Source organism: Centrocercus urophasianus, unplaced genomic scaffold (assembly GCF_019232065.1).
Source record: "Centrocercus urophasianus isolate 14NV4802_14NV808 unplaced genomic scaffold, USGS_Curo_1.0 seq_12, whole genome shotgun sequence".
Lineage (NCBI taxonomy): Eukaryota > Metazoa > Chordata > Aves > Galliformes > Phasianidae > Centrocercus > Centrocercus urophasianus.
This window is the reverse complement of record NW_024884364.1, coordinates 41263982-41281971: the sequence shown is the minus strand read 5'-3', so window position 1 is coordinate 41281971 and position 17990 is coordinate 41263982. Positions and strand designations below refer to the sequence as shown.

At 39.7% G+C, this 17990-nt stretch overlaps 1 protein-coding gene across 3 annotated transcripts in view; it reads left to right on the top strand.

Annotated features, from left to right (window-relative positions):
• Nucleotides 1–17990, top strand: part of POLA1 (DNA polymerase alpha 1, catalytic subunit) — a 191650-nt gene that overhangs the window by 3194 nt on the left and 170466 nt on the right. For all 3 annotated transcript variants that reach the window (XM_042810612.1, XM_042810611.1, XM_042810613.1), the window contains exons 4-14: nucleotides 5–85; nucleotides 811–926; nucleotides 1171–1233; nucleotides 2462–2560; nucleotides 4338–4536; nucleotides 4776–4944; nucleotides 5834–6012; nucleotides 9398–9510; nucleotides 9951–10067; nucleotides 15037–15111; nucleotides 16163–16301. In XM_042810612.1, the coding sequence (XP_042666546.1) occupies nucleotides 5–85; nucleotides 811–926; nucleotides 1171–1233; nucleotides 2462–2560; nucleotides 4338–4536; nucleotides 4776–4944; nucleotides 5834–6012; nucleotides 9398–9510; nucleotides 9951–10067; nucleotides 15037–15111; nucleotides 16163–16301 (1350 nt within the window). The remainder of the gene's footprint in view (nucleotides 1–4; nucleotides 86–810; nucleotides 927–1170; nucleotides 1234–2461; nucleotides 2561–4337; nucleotides 4537–4775; nucleotides 4945–5833; nucleotides 6013–9397; nucleotides 9511–9950; nucleotides 10068–15036; nucleotides 15112–16162; nucleotides 16302–17990) is intronic.

The window sequence follows — 17990 nt, the reverse complement described above, 5'->3', positions numbered from 1 at the left end:
ACAGATGGGATTGGTTATGTAGAAGATGGACGGGAAATCTTTGATGAAGATCTGGACGATGATGCTCTTGCTTCCAGTAAGAAAGGTAGGATGAACTAAACCACTGTAGAAAGAAAGTTTTCAGCTGCTTCTCAGATGGGCAACTTCTTGCTGTCAAATTATGGTGCATATGGCCAAAGGCATGCAGTGTAGTTCCGTGGCTGTAAACTTACATTTTTTTCAGTCTCTGTGATGCAGAAGGGAGGGGTCCACAACCTGGTGTCAAATCACTTCTAACTACTTTAGTGCTCAGTCTTCTATGGGATGTATATTCAAATCTACAGCAAACACATCTGGGGAATGTTTTTGGCTTCCAGAGCCAACGTGTGAGGGATGCGTGGTTTCTCTTACCACTACAGTTCTTCCGTGTGTTTATGGGACTGGGATCAAATGGTTTTGCCATCTTTTATGATCGCAGTGGAGGCTGCTGTTGAGAATCCAGGCCTAGTGCCAAGCTCCTAGGTACTTCTTTCTTCTGTGCAGATTCCATACAAAGAATCTTGGTCCTTTTTCTGTACTATGGACTCGTATGCAAAGATCATCCCTGATGTGACTAGCAGAGAGAGGATTTTGATAGGATTTTGCATACTTTTTTGTGCATGGCAGCCATTAGAAATCTGGCAGCAGACAAAGGAGCATTAGGCTTCATTTCAGGCAACAGTGTAAAGGTGGACAAAGTGATTACCTCATCTGTCTATTCTTGCCTCTAAGTGGACCCCTAAACGTTAAACTTTTTGATGTAGAAATAACTGATTTTATCTTTCTCTGTAGGAAAAAGTGGCAAAGCTTCTACAACTGATAAAAAGAATGTGAAAAAATCTGTGGTATCAAAGCCAAACACAATTAAATCTATGTTTATTGCCAGTGCTGGGAAGAAAAACACGGATGTAAGTTACTGCATGGTGAAGTTTAAAGTTTTTTTTTAACTTTATGTTGTTTTAGTGGGGGTGGGATAAAGTGAGGTTTTATTTCAGTTTCCTGTGTTGAGCTGCTAACAGGAGTTCTTGTGTGTAGTGCTTTTCTGAAGTTGTGCCTGTGTTTTATGGAAATCCTTTAGCTATTTGGTGCTAATCTCCCAATTGGGTTCAAATGAATAGCTAAAAACTGTTTGGTTAAACTGTTGTTTTGCAGAAAACTGTGGACCTGTCGAAGGATGATTTACTGGGGGATATTCTTCAAGATCTAAATGCTGAAGTGAGTATATAGGTAAAATCTCTGAGATACCGTCATCCATTTATTTTTCTTGCTGTGGAACTTGCAAAGAAAATAAAATTCTTCCCCAAATCAGGTCATCTAAGATTGATACCTGCAACTACACATCTGCTTGATATATTTCATGTATGTTTGCAATCTGTCTGCAAGGTGTGTTTGAGTGCATCAGAGGAGATGAGGAAGGCTTGTTCTGGGACTCAGCAGTCAGAACTGCCTGCCACCTCCTTTGCGTGGTGAACCTGATGGTTACTTTCTCTGAACTGTGAGTGCAGGATAGCTGCTACAGCAGCCAAGGTTGGACTCTTTCTAATGAAGCCATTCTTGATCATCACTGAGTTTTCAGTGATGGATTTTAGATGGATTTCTTAGAGCTGAAGAATTGCTTACATGTAAGCATGTGAAATTGCTGTTGTGGAGAGATACTGAATTAAAAAGATACTATCAGTGAAGAGCAAAGGGGGTTGGAACTTGGTGGTCCTAGGGGTCCTTTCCAACCTGAGCCATTGTATGATTCCAGTATAAAGTTGTCCTAGTTTTGTGGTCTTTGTGGTTGAGAGTTACAGTATCTTAGGCTGTCAAAACCCTCAAATCATTAATGAAATGCATTCTAATGCTGTCAAATTTTGCAGTGCATTAAATAGAGGAAATAATGCTGATAATTACACTGTAGGTTCTATTTAAGTAATAGCTAGCTATTGTTTTGTCTTTGATTATTTTCCAACGTTTTATTTTGTTATTATCTATTGGTAAAGATGAGTACAAAATAACTGTACTTACAAATACGTTAAAATTTATTTTTCACTCTCGTTTGACAGTGCTTAGAAACCCTTTCTGCCTTTAAAGCACGTGTGCTCAGTACTACTGTTCTAGCAGAAATGAAGAACATCCCACCAGTTATTCTGATACTTGTACGTTGAAGGCGTGGTTGGCTTTTGAAATGCCCACTATTTGAAAGCTGTTTTAATTACTTAGGACAATATTTCTCTCAAAATTTACCAAAAAAAAAAAATGTGTCTTTCTTCATGGGCCGATTGCTCAGATAATTTTTTCTTTTTACATAGCTGAGTTGTGTATCTGGAAGTTTCTTTGCTTGCTGAATGAGAAACATCAGTGGCCTTCTTTCTTACTGTTGGAATACGTTAAGAACCAAGGCAAAAGAACCCACTAAACAATCCCTCTCCCTTGTGTCTCTGTCTCTTTCAATATTCAGAGCGTTCAGCTAAGTCCACCACCAGTTTTAGTGCTGAAAAGGAAAAGATCTGCTGGAATGCCACTGAATCCTTTCTCTGTACAATCTCAAGCTCCTAAGGTGAAGTAAAGGCTTTTTAAAAGAAGTTCTCATCACTAACTGTTAATCTGTGCTTTGGTTAATTTGAATGCTGTCGTCTTTTATTTCTGCTTCTAGAAATAACTTTTTTCGTTAGCTTCCTAAGCCATGTTACTCTGTAATAGGACATTTTTCTTCTTTTCCTTCCATGTTAGTATATAGAAAGAGTAATGCTCTTTATATCCTTAGAGCCACAGTGTGTGTAGCTGTTACAGTTGACAGATGAAATTGTTTCTGTAAGGTGCATCATGTGAAGGTAAGCTTCTGACTCTTTTCCCTAAGAGTAGAAAAAACCTTGCAGCAAAGAGAAGGTGATGGGAAATAAAGGAAGCAGTAGAAAGTGCCAGTGTTGTGGAAAAGCATAAGAGACTCTTCTTCTGCACAGCTGGAAAACAAAACTTCTATGGGTAGAAGTTGAACTTAGTGGAGGATTGAGAATGAGAGGAGTAATAGGCTTCTGTGTGGATGGAAGGCTGCTGTTGTGGTAAGGGTTCTGCTAAATGGGAAGGACTTTATAGCTGGAGATACAGTGAGATGCTTGCTAGGAGTCTAGAGAGCAGAGTAGAGTAGATAAATCTGACTTGCCATTAACATACAATGTGAAAACTTAATATTATACTGAAATGAATTCTTAAAAATAGTCACCACTGGCACTTCAGCAGTTGTGGTGGAGTGTGGGAGTAACTTAGAAAGTGGGAGATACAGTAAGAAAGATCTGTGTCTATGTAGTGCAAAAGAGAAGGCATGTCTGTAGGAAATGAGAGGTGGTTACTGTGATAGCTTCCTCCTAGGAGGAGGAGCTGGAAACTTGGATAGAGAAATAAATGAAGAGTACAGCCTTAGAAAATAAATGGCCATGAAAGAACAAGAAAGCAGTGGCTTTTGACGGCAGAAGGCAGGAGCGGAAGTGGGAATAAATTCATCTGGCTGAGTTAGCAGAAGAAATTGTTAGTAGGGGTGTATTAGGTAATGTTTGCTTCTGTTCAAAGATGAGCTGAATTCTGGTGACCACAACTAAGGCGGCTGAACTGAGATGAAAACCCTAGAAATACTTGTGTGCAACTCTAAATTCTACATCTGTAAACACAGGTTTGGGCTCTTGTTGCAGTTTAAAGGCCAGCAGATACATAAACCTGTTGTTTGTCATAGTGAAGACCATCTAATAAACATCTATTAGAGGAGGTTCTGTAGCTGCTATGTAGTCACACCCTGTCTGAAATATAAGCTCTGTGTGTACCATCTTGGAGTTCAGGCTTGCAGACAATGTTGGAATGCAGTATGTTTGTCTCCCTCACTCTTTCTGACGTGGGGCATTGCTGTCTGGTCCCATGGAGTCCTTTAGAAAGCTTGAACTCATTGCTGATCCAAGCAGATGGAGACTAATGCATTGGCCTTCCCTAGTTGTTCCAGGCCCTGTCTCTGCCTGACGTATATTGTCACATACTCAGTTGGCACAGATAGAAGTATTAATTTAGGAATGGGGTCATACTATGTGGGAAAACAGTGAAAATAACTGTCAACTATGGCCTGATGTAAACTGTTTTTTTTTTAAATTAAAGAAGGCACACTTTAATTCTCTAGCATCACTTATGTTGTAAAAGCTTAATCTTGAGGAGTTTTAGCTGTCATGCTGCAGAATTTGTGGAGCTTTCCCTGTAGCCCTGGTTACTACTTCTGCAAATAGCAAGAACTGGATGTTTTTTTTTTTTCCACACTTTTAAAAGAAAATTTTTTAACTCTTGTCTAAAATGTCTTTCAGGTAATCACCCCTGTATCAAAGAAAGCTCCTGTTCAACTCAGGAAAGAAACTCTTTCTCCAGCTTCATTTCATCCTAAACATCCAAATTACACAGCAAAGTCTGTCACAGCCTCTGAAGAGAATGAGGATATCAAGTTTGTGCAAAAAGCTACAGAAAATGGGAGGATAGTAAAGACAAAAGAAGAAAAAGCTATTGAAGGTATTGAAAAGAAATCAAAACCAAACTCTGGAAACTCATTAAATACATCGTATTAGTGTTAAAACTCTTCATAGTTTGCTCTAGTTAGATGTTTAGATAGCTTAACTGTGATGTTGAGTTTGTAGATTCGTACTGTGTGTTAGCATTCAAGTATATGGTTTGCAATCTGCATGCACAGGTGTAGTCTGCCCTGTCATTTTAATGATTGAAACCTTTAGTTCTATGTGCAACACTTGCAGATGATGATCAGGGAATGATGGATTTTAATGATGAGGACTTTGATGAACCTATGGAAGCAGAGCTGATGGGAACTGTACCTGAGACAGCTGAAACATCGAAAAGAGACAAGGAAGTTGAAAAGAAAGAGAGAGAGCAGCTGGAATCTGTGAAGAAAGAGACATCTGTCTTGTAAGAATCTCTCTTTTTATTCTTTTTAACTCCTAGCAAGTAGCCTTTTCAGTATCTACAAGCCTTAGATTTGTCTTTGTATTTGCCTTTGTCTGTAGTTTGTTTGTGATACAGACAGAATAGCGACGATCCAATGTGAGTTTTTGTTTATATCATGACCTTAAAAACGATCATATTGAACATGCTGATGGCTGCTTATTTCATTAAGAAATACTGGATTCTTTTGGGATTTGGCACATAACAACGTAACAATGTATTTCAGTATGGTGGGCTGACTTAATTTGGGTGTGAACACACTTTGATCCCAACTAGCAAAAATGAGGAACTGCTGAAGATTCTTATGCTAAGCAACCCAGGGAATTTTCTAAGATCAGTTGTTGTTGAAAGTATTGTAGCTAGAAGTAATTAATCACGTTCATCAGCTGTATCTTGGAAATAGAAGTGTTTTTACTGTTTTTTCTTGATTGCTTGGGAAAAAATCTTGACTCCTGTATTCCCATAACTTTAAATTATAAAATTCTTGTAGGCTGAAACATTGAATGACTCAAAGGTAGTTTTGCTGAAATAATTTGTTCCCACAAGCAACTTGTACAGTTGTATAGATTTAGTTATGTGAAGGCTTGAGTGGCCAAAGCTGGAGCTGGAGCAGGCGTGTGGCTTCTAAAGCTTATGTGTTGAGTAATGAGAGCCGTGCTTACGTGTGGATTTCTCTCTTCCTCCATGCTTCTCTTCAGAAGTAGTCTGAAGAAATGTAACTTCTTGGCATGTTTCTTGGTAGTGAGAAAAGTAACAAAAGGTGTGAGTAGGAGTGTAGGTAGGAGTGAAAAAAGGAGAAACAATGGAAAAGATGATTTTATTTCTTGTTGTATTTCTTCTGCAAAACCTGCAGAAGTTATTCTCTCCCAGATATCTCATGTTGGGACAAAGTAGATGAGGATGAAGCTGATTTGGTGGCGACAGATGTTCAGCTGGACCCCAATCTCCTTCCACTTGTGCATGGGGAAAATGATGATCAAGTCTTAAGATTTTATTGGCTGGATGCTTATGAAGATCAGTACAGTCAGCCAGGTAACTATTCACCTGAAGGCAGAAAATGCCATTCTCATTCTTTTTTGTGCAACTGGAATTTTGTACTGCTTAAGTTGTGTCTAGGTACCCTTTATATCTGTAGCTTGTGCAGTAATCTCTTTTGTTCCTCTGCCACCTCCTCATTAGTGCAGAGCAGTGTGACTTGACAAAGGAAGGTGGTGCAAAGGCTCTTCTTGATGTTGGCGGCCTGTCGATATTCTTAACATTTATGCATGCTCTAGGAATAAGCTGGAACTGTTCACTTCTTACTTAGTGGTGCAAGTTGAGCGTTCACATTCTCTGGAAATGCTTTTTAAGATTCTGGCAGCCTGGTCTCGTGGTTGACGACCTTGCCCGTGGCAGAGGGGTTGAAACCAAAAGACCTTTGAGGTCCTTTTCAACCCAAGCCATTCTATGATTCTGGTGGGTTATTGGGAGTCGTGTAATAGTTGTATGATTTTATGCAAGAAGATTTGTTAAGAAAGGGCGGAAGGTGGCCTGAAAGATAGAAACGCTATCTAGATCTTCTTGTTCAAACTGTGTAATTCTTGAATATTATCTCTATATTAGAATCCTAATGATTTTTGTGCATCTGAAGTGTGAATCCTGTCTCTCAAACCTTCAAAACTTCAGCTCTCTGACCATCAGCCTTGACAAAAGAAGTGTTCATATCTGTTGTCAGCACTTTGTCTGTCCTTCTCTTTAAAGATTAACACTCTATTTCTCTAATATGTGCTTAGAGCAGATTTACCAGAGGGTTCTTCCATATCCTGAAGGTTTTTTGGGGTCGATGCTGCAAGCTGAGTCAATCTATGTTTCTCTGTTGCACCTTTTGCTGTAAGTGGGGATGCCAGACTTAAATGTGAGATTGTACTGCATTGAACAGCTTAGTGATGGGAGTGGTAATAATCATAGATATCTTGATGAAATCAATGGCTCTAATGTAAAATTACTCCTTTTAAAGGCCTCGCTATTGTTCTTTTCCTTTTTTTGTCTTCTAAGTCAGTGGTTGCTGAATGGAACATAATTATGAAAGGATTTCTGTTCCTCGCTTGCAAGGAGTGTTCTTTTCTCATTATGACTTTTTCATGATTGAATAATAAAGACTGCACCTGTTTTCAATTAGTAGCATAAAAGGGAAAATTTTGGTACTGCTTGTTGTTTAACACGCTCATGGTCTTTGTGCCTCATTTGCTGTGATCTCAGATGCGTGGCCTGAAGGGTAAATACTACAGTGTAATCATAAGACTCTTTCAAACTTAATCATTTTTGGAGGCTTACTTTTCATAACTGTCTTCGCTATCTCAGGGAGAGAACTTGAGAATTGTAATCCTATTAACAGTTCAGGGTAACAGTAATAATAATTAAAAAAAAACACCTTTCTTAACCTTGATCAAGACAGTTTCCCTGTCTCTTGACTTGCTTGCATTTTGATTCATTGACAACTAATCTTCCTTTTCACAGATTTTGTGTTTTACATTTTTACTTCTTTTTTTTCCTTTGTTTCTTCTTTCCACAAGCAAGCTTGCAGGGGATAGATCCCTGTATGTCTTCTCTTGTTTCTGTGTTTTACAGATGAAATATCTCTGAGAACTCTTTTGAAGTTGGCCCTTCTTTCAGAGATAGTATTGTGTTTGAGGCCAGTTGACCTCCAAAGATTCCTTCTGTTGTAAATTACTTTGTTTCTGTGAAATATGGGGACTGAGGCCACAATTTTGTCCATGCTAGAGTTGATGATAGTTTCTCTGCAATACAGGTGGCTCTTTATCCTGACCTTGGCAGGCCTGTGTATCCTTACTTCTACTTCTCATCTGCTTACATGTATGCCTCTTGCAGGTTAACTTCCACTGCTCTTAATATCGTGTGCTGTTCAAACAGCCGTCTGCTATGATACAAACCCACCCAAATCTGTCTGTCTTTCAAAAGAGAAATGATTGCCAAGGACAAGAACTCCATCTTCCCTGTCACTTAGATCTGTAATTTCAGCCCTTTCTAGATCCCTTTATTCAAACTGTCCAAATCTTGAAGATTGTATCTGTATTAAAATCTCTTCAGACACTTTGTGCAGCTGAAGCATGCGTCCTCACTCTCATCTTCAGAACTGCAACATTCTCTTCTCTGTCCTTGACAAAAGCAGTCTTGTTCACATCTACTCCAAGCACTCAAGAAATGATTTTTTCTTTGCCTGTCACTCTAATTCTGTCATCCAGCTTAGTGCATCTACACTGATTTGTCTGCTGTCTAATGGAGTAAGGAAGGAATCTTTACATCTGATAGATTGCATGGCAAAGATAATTTGCAGTGCTTAACAACGGACTTATTTTGTGCATTGTCAGACCAAAGCAGGTTACAAAATTTAAAATCTTTCTTCTTTGAATCATTGTTTCTGAGATGGTCACAGCTCTCATATTTCTCATTTCATTAATAGTAGAGGAACTGTGTCATGTGTAATCAAATTCCCAATTATTTATGGACTTTGGAGGTGAAATCAGGTTTTCAGGTGAAATCAGGTTTTCCAAGTGCTCCTGGAAGTTCGTTTTACACGTAATTCAGAACTGTACTTGAAATTCAGCTACACCTGTTCTGTCGTTTCAAAGGTTAGCATCATGGATTAGCTGTTGGTGGCATTTCTTGCTAGTTCCAGATTCTTAATGGCTCAAGATGTCCAGTAATGATGTGGTTCACTGTGAAGAGTCAGTTACTCTAGTTCAGCTGCATGTAAGCTTTTTGAAATGTCTGCTGACGATATAACTGCATCATAGCATATTTTTTACAATATAATGCATCTTTCAATGTCCTCATCTACTTAAAAAGGAAAGAAAAAGCCAATTGAAATCATGCAATCAATTAACTTTTAGTTGTTGTCTTCTGAATGTGTTTCTCCAGATTTTATTAGGAGTCTTAATCTCACAGGGCTGAAGGAAAATGGGATTAATTGTACAAGTCTAGCTCAAGAATGAGCAATTGCAGATAACACAGATATTTCAGAAGGGATTGACAGCACAGGCATTCTGATTATCTTCAGCTCTCAGTGACTTCTCCCTCCCTTTCTTTCCTCACAACTTGTGAAACTATTGTAGGTACAAGTGGAATATCAGATTGGAATTCTGAGGCTGGTTGGGTGATGCCATTTTGAATTTCACATATCAGAATCCTGTTACTATTGTGATGGAGGTCGTGGTGTGAAGAACTATGCAGATAATTTACACAGCCGGTGTTTAAAACGCTTTAGAATATACTGCTTACATAGAAAAGATTTGATGTTCAAGGACCGAAGCGAGGAAAAGGTTGCATTTCTGTGTGTGTAGAAATAATACATACTTAGTGGCTTTAAGCAAGATTAAGAGTTGCCTATTGAACTCCTTGCTCTGCTGTGCTTCCTTAGGTGTGGTGTTTTTGTTTGGCAAAGTTTGGATCGAATCAGCAAACACCTACGTCAGCTGTTGTGTGACGGTGAAAAACATTGAGAGAACTGTTTATCTACTGCCACGTGAAACAGTAAGTGTATCTTTTAAGCATGTCAAACATAAGTGCCTTTCATTCTGATCGTGGCAGGTTGTGAGTTCTAGTAGCGTGTTTATATGAACTGCTGAAGCCAGTATTGACTGATGCAGATGTTGGTAAAGCGATGTGCAGCACACACGTGGTGTATGTTGTGTGAAATGCAGTTGTAGTGTTGCTGCTTTCCCCTGACTGTAGCTAACAAGTGCAGACAAATTGTTATGTTCAGTTCTGCTGCTCACGGAGTAAAAACGCCTCCAAGTATTACAAGAAAGAGTGGAACTTTCTTAACACTCTCTTTCAAATAGTATTTTTTTTAATTCAGGTTTTCCTGGCTGATTGTGTCACAATGTTTACTTAGAGGAGATAAATTGTTTGTAATGTCAAAACAAAATTCAACTTCTTTGTCCTGGATTTGTAAAACTTGTCTTTTTAAGGAGATGGATCTATCCAGTGGGAAAGAGACAGAGACTCCGGTAACCATAATGAATGTTTTCAAGGAATTTAATGACTGCATTTCACCAAAGTATAAGATTATGAAGTTCAAATCCAAGGTTTGTATGCAAGTATTTTATTTGCTCATTTTCTGTTCTGGTTTGAAAGGTGGGAAGTCTGTTGAAGTCCAGTGGGGGAGGTTATTTTGAAATGCAGTTATCAGATCATGTTAGAATTTGAAGTGAAAGATGGTTTTGTTGAGCAGAGAGATGAGTGTGCTGGGATTAGACTGTCTTTGCATTTGTCCAGTTGTCATAGTGAAGCTTTTTCTTTGCGTGTTTCATCCTTTACCCTGGCATATTTGCCCTCTTGAGTGTGCTTGGAACATGGATTGTCTTAATGAATTACACAGGAGATAACATGTTCTAAAGGCTCGTTCAGTCTTGAAACTTCAGCTGTTATGGCCTTGCTGCTATGTGCAATAACTTTGCAGCTTTATTGTTGCTGTGCTGTTTGCTCAACAAATTCTTAAATGACTACTGAGAAATAAAATGTTGCTGTTTTAGGAAACCTACACATACAGTAATGTGAAACTTGTCATAGCCACAGGGAAAGAGCAGATGATGCTGCTAAGTGTTGCAGATTTGGACGACATTAGTACGAGGAGGCTTTCTCATTTAACTACGCAGAGCATCCATCTTTTGATGATGGCAGGGGCAGAGGGTGGGGGTAGGGAGTTTGTGTGGGGGCAAGGTGGCTAACGTGCAAGTTGAAGGAAAAGATGTGTTCACAACGTGGTGCTCAGAAACTTTTCTGTTTCTTGAAGTAACATTGGTGAAGTAAAGCTGGCTTTCCTTGTTTTACTGCTGGTATGGAATTAGTTGTAGCTTTTCTGAGGAGTCCTTGTGCATGCTGCATGTCTGCAGCAGGGGGTGCTGTTGCTGCCTGTAAGATAATGGTGGAACTACTGGGGTACTGTGTGACTTCTTGCACAGCAGTGATGAAACTAGGAGAAACTCATTCTTTCATCTTCAGCTGGGAACTAGAAGAGCTGTTGGCATACCTCTGATGCACCCAAAGTTGTTTTGTTCAGAGTATCCCGTTTTCTGATGATGCAGAGAGATCTAGTATTTATACACTGAAACAAGTTGTTCTCTGCATGCACGTGTGTGCCTGTCTTGGCCTTGCCAGCCCCAAACTTTGTCCCTCTGAACAGATACACTTAAGCCATATCACTTCCTCCTGCACCTGCTGCTAATTGCAGCTTCAGTGGGTTGCACTGCTGCCAAGTTAGCAAGTCTTCACAAATCAATTTGAAAGCAGCCTTATACTCCACTTAGAAACTTAGCAGCTAATCACTGCTGCTCATTTCTGCTCTCTGAAGGGCCACTTCAAGGGCAGATTACTCTGCAGCAAAGCATTCATTCACTGCAGTTATGACCAGGGGCTTGTGTAATTGAGCTGAGCTCTGTGGAATAACGCAGATGAATCACTGCTGCATACTATTTTTACCCTGTGTTCAGCTTGCATTTGTAACAAGAACTTGTTTGAAGCCTGAGAGTTTAAAAAAAAAAAAAAAAAAAGGTAAGTGCTAAAAGCAATGTGTGGCCATCTGCTACTTTATGACTGTAACGTGCTGCTCATGTGAGGTGCTGCTTTGGCTAAATAATTCAGATTACATTTGAAGGCTGATTCTTACACTGTTCTGACCTCATAGTGATGCTTGTACACTGAGCTACAGTGCTTCTTTCTGCTTCTGAGTAGCAGTTGATGCCGTGCTTGCTTCTGGATTCGCCTTCTTCCAATAGAAGGACCTCTCTTCTTTACCCAGGTTTTGTGACCTTAAATCCCAGCAGTTTTGCAGTGATGTGAGAAGTAGCAGACTGAACTGTAGTGCTCTGAGGGAGCTATTGCTGATGCTATTATTTTAAGGAATAAAAGAAGAACAAAAACATAACACAAAAGCAAATAACTTAATGCACTTAACTGTGCATGCATTTAATTATTCAATTAAGTTTTATTCCCGTTTCTGGTAGCCTATTTTTCCCTGTTATACTTACAGTAGTGCTATATTATGCTGACTCTTTCCAGTGAAAATATGACCTTTAGTTAAAAGGGGCTCCAGGAATTCTTGTATGAGCAAAAGCATCCCAGCATAGTTACGGCGTAATGCATTTCTGCAGTGTGGATGTGTAACTGGTGCAGATGGTTTGTGAAGTATTGCAAAGCATAGCACAGTAGAGCATAACATTTCAGCAGGTCCAATAGCACTGCTGAACAAGATATTGTAATTATTTGGAAAGTGGAGGTAATTGTTCTTGAAAAACAGAAAATCATTACTGTTCTTGCAGAAAGCAGAAGCGATACTTTCAGTGAAGTTGTACTGATCTGAGACTGCTTTAACTATCTCTGTGTTACATATAAACAAACTTGACTATTTTCTAGTAAAGCCTAAGTCATTCAAATGGAAAAATGAAATACAATAGAAAGCCTGTAATAAAGTAAACAGCTGACAGGCTGTTGGGAAATCAGCTCTCTTGGGTTCCTCTCTGAAATGCCTGTGTGCTAAGGCATGGGGTATGGAAGGAGGAACTGTGTTGCAGTGATAGGGGTATTGGTTGTGATCATGGATATATAGTGGGGAGGATGTGGTTAAGCAGGAATGGCAAAGAGAGAGTGCCTTCTGTATGAGAGAGCAGTGGGCCTGCATGGAGCTTTGCCTGAGGGAGGACAAAGAGCAGCTTTTGGGTCAGCATTATAGGGCGAATTCATGGGGTAAAGCCATGGGAGGTGTCTGCTGCAGACTGCCTGATGAGGACTTCTACAGATGACTGGAAGAAACCTCACTTCTGCCAGCCCTGTTTGCTTATGGAGAGCTTTAACAATCCCAAAATCTTCTGGAAGAACAATGCACCAGAGCATAAGCAATACAGGAGGTTTCTGGAATGCAGTGATGACAACTTTTGGGCACAACTGATTGGAGATTTGATGAGGGGAGAAACTGCTGGACGTGGTTCCTATAAACAAGGAGGAACTGGTTAAGAATATGAAGTCTGGGACAGCTTTGACTGCAATGAATACAGTATGTTGGAGGTCAGTAACATGAGAGGAGGGAGGGAAGCAGAAATCAGAATTATAACCCTGGTCTTCTGGAGATCAAGACTTTGGCCTACTTGGGGATCTGTTAGGACAAATCCTGTGGATGATGTCCCTGGAGAGAGTAAGACTTCAGGAGAGTTTATTTTTTAAGGATCACCTTTTCTGTGCTCAAGAAGAATTCATCCTGACCATCAGAAAATCCAGCAAAGCTGGTAGGAGCGCTGCATGGATGAACCAGGAACTTCTGAATAGATTCAAACAGAAAAAGAAAGCATGGATCAAGTGACCCAGGTCTGGGTGGCCATTGAAGCATATATAGATAGAAGTAGGAAGGCCAGAGCCCACCTGAAGATGAATATGGCAAGATGGCAAGAGAGGCAAAGGGCAGCAAAAACGACTTCTAAAGGTATTGGAGAACTATGGAAAAGGTGGGCCTGCTGGTGAAAGGGGTCAGGATACTCAGTCCCTTTTTCACCTTGGTCTTTGTTAATAAGTGCAGCCTTCAGCAGTCCCTGGTACCAGGAGGCCAGAACGAGAGTCGTAGAAAGGAAGACTCTGCAGCAGAGGAGGGTCAGGTTAGGAATGTTAAACTGCACGGATAGAAGTCCACAGCACATGATTGGTGGCACCCATGAAAGAGGAAAGAGCTGGCTTGTTCCACTGTGAGGCAACTCTTTGGTCATCTGTGAAAGATAATGACGATCAGGGGAGGTTCCTGAGGACTGGAAGAACAGAAATGTTATTGGTGTCCTCAAGATGAGCAAAAAGATGGCCTCAGAGGTCACCTCCAATCTCAACCGTTCTGTGAAGGATGTTCTGGGGAATGGTCAGTCTCACCTCAGACCCTGGGAGAAGGTGCTGAGGGAAACAACTGTGAAAGCTGTTGCCAGGCACACAAAACACACAGAAAGGTGCTTGTCAGTGCTCAGTGTGGGTTTACAAAGGGGAAGTTAACCAAGCTGGCAGCCATGTGTAAGGAGATGAGACTGGCTTGGTGGTCAAGTAGAGAATGGTGGCTGAAATGCTGTGCTGAAAAGGTTGTGATCCTTTTCAGATCACGATCACGAAGTGCATCTGGAAGCCAGTCATCGGTGGTGTAGTGTAGGGATAGGTACTGTATTGTGCAGGAGCTGGGTTAGTATAGAGGTGATGGTGCAGAGCATAGCCTCAGCATGTCTGTAGAGAGTGGACCAGAGAGATAATCATGAGGGCAGGGACATTTGTCATGAGAAACTGAGAGCTGGCGCTACTCAGCCTGGAGAAGAGGTGGCTTGGGGAAGGGGCAAGGGGTGGGGGGGCACTGTGTATAAATATCTATGGAAGCTGGGGAAGTAGACAGCGATACACTTCTAATTGGCACCCATTGAGAGGACGAGAGTAGCAGGTATAATGTGAGACACTTCCTTTCTTCAGAGCATAAGAAAACGCCTTTTGTTACTGTAATGGATGTCAAGAAGTGACGCACATTGCTCAGAGAGGCTGACAAGTCTCCATCCTTGGAGACGATCTAAACCCAACTGAACACAATCCTGCGAAGTCGGTGCTAGCTGACCCATCTCTGGGCAGGGAATTGGGCTGAGTTACCTTTTGAGATGCTGTTCCACCTCAGCCATTTCAGGATTTTTGCGATTGTCTGCAACCACCAATTGTCAAGAATGTTTTTGCAGTCTGTGAATGTACAAAATATTTTGGAGTTTCCTTAGCTGTTACGTTGTTTGGCTTTTGTTTGTAACGGTCAGTATGCTTGTAAATTTATTCAGTACAGAACTGTTCACGGTATGAAAACCTGGATAGATTAAATACAGAAATTAAAACAGTTTTATTATATTTAGGTGGTTATAATGAGTTACAATAGTGGTAATATGTGATCAAGCCCATGGTATTTGAGGTTTTATGCTTTGGTTGGCTTTTATTTCATCACCTTTTGGGGCAGAATTCATCTTCAATTTGAAGATACTGAAGAAATGGTAATGTCTTTGTTTTATTCAGAAAGTGGAAAAATACTATGCCTTTGAGATCCCGGATGTTCCAGCCAAGTCTGAATACTTAGAAGTTAAATATTCAGTGAGTATAATCAATCTGATGAAAGACCAGAACTTGCTTTCATACCTACTAGGGAATTGTTTATGTTTCTATAAGAATAAAAATCATAGCATTTGTTCCTTTGTTGCTTTGTGTAGGTAGTTGCTCATTATCTTCTTGTTGGCTTTGTTTGTTTGTTGTTTAAGGGTATAGGAGTTAACTTGCTATTTTCCAAATGCAGAGATTAATTAATACCTAAGCTTGCAGCTGGTTTGTTTGTTTGTTTTTTGTTACCATTTGTATGCTTGTTAGTCCCTGCCATAATAGTTATTTACTAGGAAAATTATGACGTGATGATTTGTTAGAGTTTGCTGTATCGTGTAAAGAAGTCACAAGGAGGAGAAATATTTCTAGCAACTGCTACATTCTTTCCACCTCCCTCCCAGTTACAATTTGTCTATCGTGTGTGTATATTCAGAATTATTTTTATATTGCGCTGTTTTGCCACCAAATCAACTAATCAGCCAAACAGCATTTAGCTGTGCTGTGTCAGGGCCTAAAGTGCTGAAAGATGGTTTAAATTAACCAATGACTTTAAATGCTTTTCTTTGAATCCATGTCCAGAATACAAGTTTCAGTTGCTAAAGCAGCGTCTCATAGAGGTTTGCAAGCTATTGCAAATCTTTCTTTAGCTGTGCAAAAATATCCAGCTTTAATGTTGTCTATCATATGAAGACTGGAGCTGTCCATTGATGTGTACAACAGTTGAGCAGCTTTTGTACAGACTTGGAGCTCTGCTATAGTCTCTGCTGATGATAATATTTCTCCTGCATCCAGTGAGGATGAGAAACTTTTGCTTCAAGCATATTATATTAGTGTCCTGATTCTAAGTAGTTACATGGCTATTTAAGTACAGTCAGTAGAGTAATTTCTTGAACTACTGTAAAGTGTCACAAGTAAAGGCTGTGCATGAGGAGAAATTACAGTGATTTCAGGTACTCCGCAGTTCCGTCAAGGTTCTCTCTGAATATAGTGTGTCAACATGAAAACTTCTGTGGTGTGAAATGACTCACTGCTTTTTGTTACTTGTTAGGCTGAATACCCTCGGCTTCCTCAAGACCTGAAAGGAGAAACATTTTCACATGCATTTGGAACTAACACTTCTAGCTTGGAACTTCTCTTGATGAGTAGAAAGATCAAAGGACCGTGCTGGCTGGAAATCAAAAATCCACGTATGGCTCTTTGCGTGTGGAATGCTTGTTTGTTGAAAAACTTAGATAATTGGGGATCCTAGGGGGGAGGAAAAATATAATCTCTAGTGATAAATTCTCATTTTACAAATTAGTTTTTTAATTTATCTATGCAGTTTTCATTATCTAGTACAAATAGTAACTTTCTGTTTGAAAGTTCTGCCCGTGTAAGGTTGCGCATGGCGAATCAGATTATAACTTTGAGTAGCAGTGAGAAGGAATGGTGCATTTCCCAGCACTTTGATACATACCCTAAAGCAGTGTATACTGAGCTAGTTAAAATTACTTATGTTTCCAGAAAAGAAATAAATACACAAAAAAGACATTTAATCAGTAGTTTGTGCTTCAAAAAATGATGTATTAGTATTTTTCTGTTGCACTTGAAAATTTCTGGTGTGGAACTTGATAATTTGTGATGTGGAGCCTAACTTTGCCTTGGTTAGAGTTTCTCATTCAGTGTGTGCTGTGTATTCTCAAAAACATAGGGGTGCTAATCATATTGGACAACATCTATGAGTTTTCTTGGAATCTTTCTGAGGCATTTCAAATACAGTATTGACAATTTTGAATTCTGATAGAACAGTTTTCTTATAGCTCCTGGCTCAGAAACTGATGAAGCTGATACCAGTAAGGATTTTGAGCTGGAATGGGCACAACAAATTCTTGACTACCAAAAGACAAACTAGCTCTGATGAGTTTTCCACCAGGCCTTGGCAAGCGTCAGTGTACTTCCTGGCACTGAACTTAAAGGCCTAAGAATAGCTTTTCACCTGTGTTCTTTGCTCAAGAATTGACTTCGTATTCCTTTGGTGTTTTCTTTCTCCATCTGAAAAGAGGCCAAAGTTGTTCCACGTAGCAAACATCATGGTAACGATAACTAACAGTTCAGACAGTAACTGTTCCTTTTTACCTAATGCTGATGAGTCTCTACCCTGCTGGAGTCAGATTCTGATCTCACCTCAGAGTTAAATGGTATATTAAGGAAGTTGGAAGTTCTTTACCCATTCCTATATCTTTGTTACAGCCTTCAGGTTCCAGAGAGGGTCTGTAACTTGGTATCAGAATTGCTCATTTCAAAATGGTGACATGCCTACTGTATTGAAAACTCAGTCTTTAGTTAGTTGTATTTATGTAAATCTTAGTAGTTGTTGCACAGGATTTTCAATTCCAAAGCCAAGTGTTTTTTTAATCTAGTTTATCAGACAGTTCTTCCTTACTTGTACCTTCCCTTCCATATTTCCTATGGAGAGTCTCAGGATAGGAAGTATACTTGACTAACTATAAAATATACACCAAAATAAAAACAAACAAAAAAAAATAATGGGGTGTGTTAAATAAGCAATTTCTAAAAATGTTTTTATTAATGGTAAAAAAAAAAAAAATTCTTCCTGAACCCCCAGTTGATTGTCTTATTGTGCCCCCTGGGGTGCATGCATCCCACCTTGGGAACCACTGTTCTGTAGCATGCTAGTTGAAGCTGTAGGTGTAAGAAGTTGGAAATTAAATTAAAAAGTTGTTAAATAGCTGATTGCCTGTCTCGTTTAGAGAGATGATCAGGTGTTTTTTACAGCTGAAGATGTTTTGGTCAGTTACCTATTTGCATTTGGAGCAGGAATGGTGAGAGAACGTAGTGTGTTGGTTCCAAAGAGGTGTCAAGTAGCCAAGTCTACC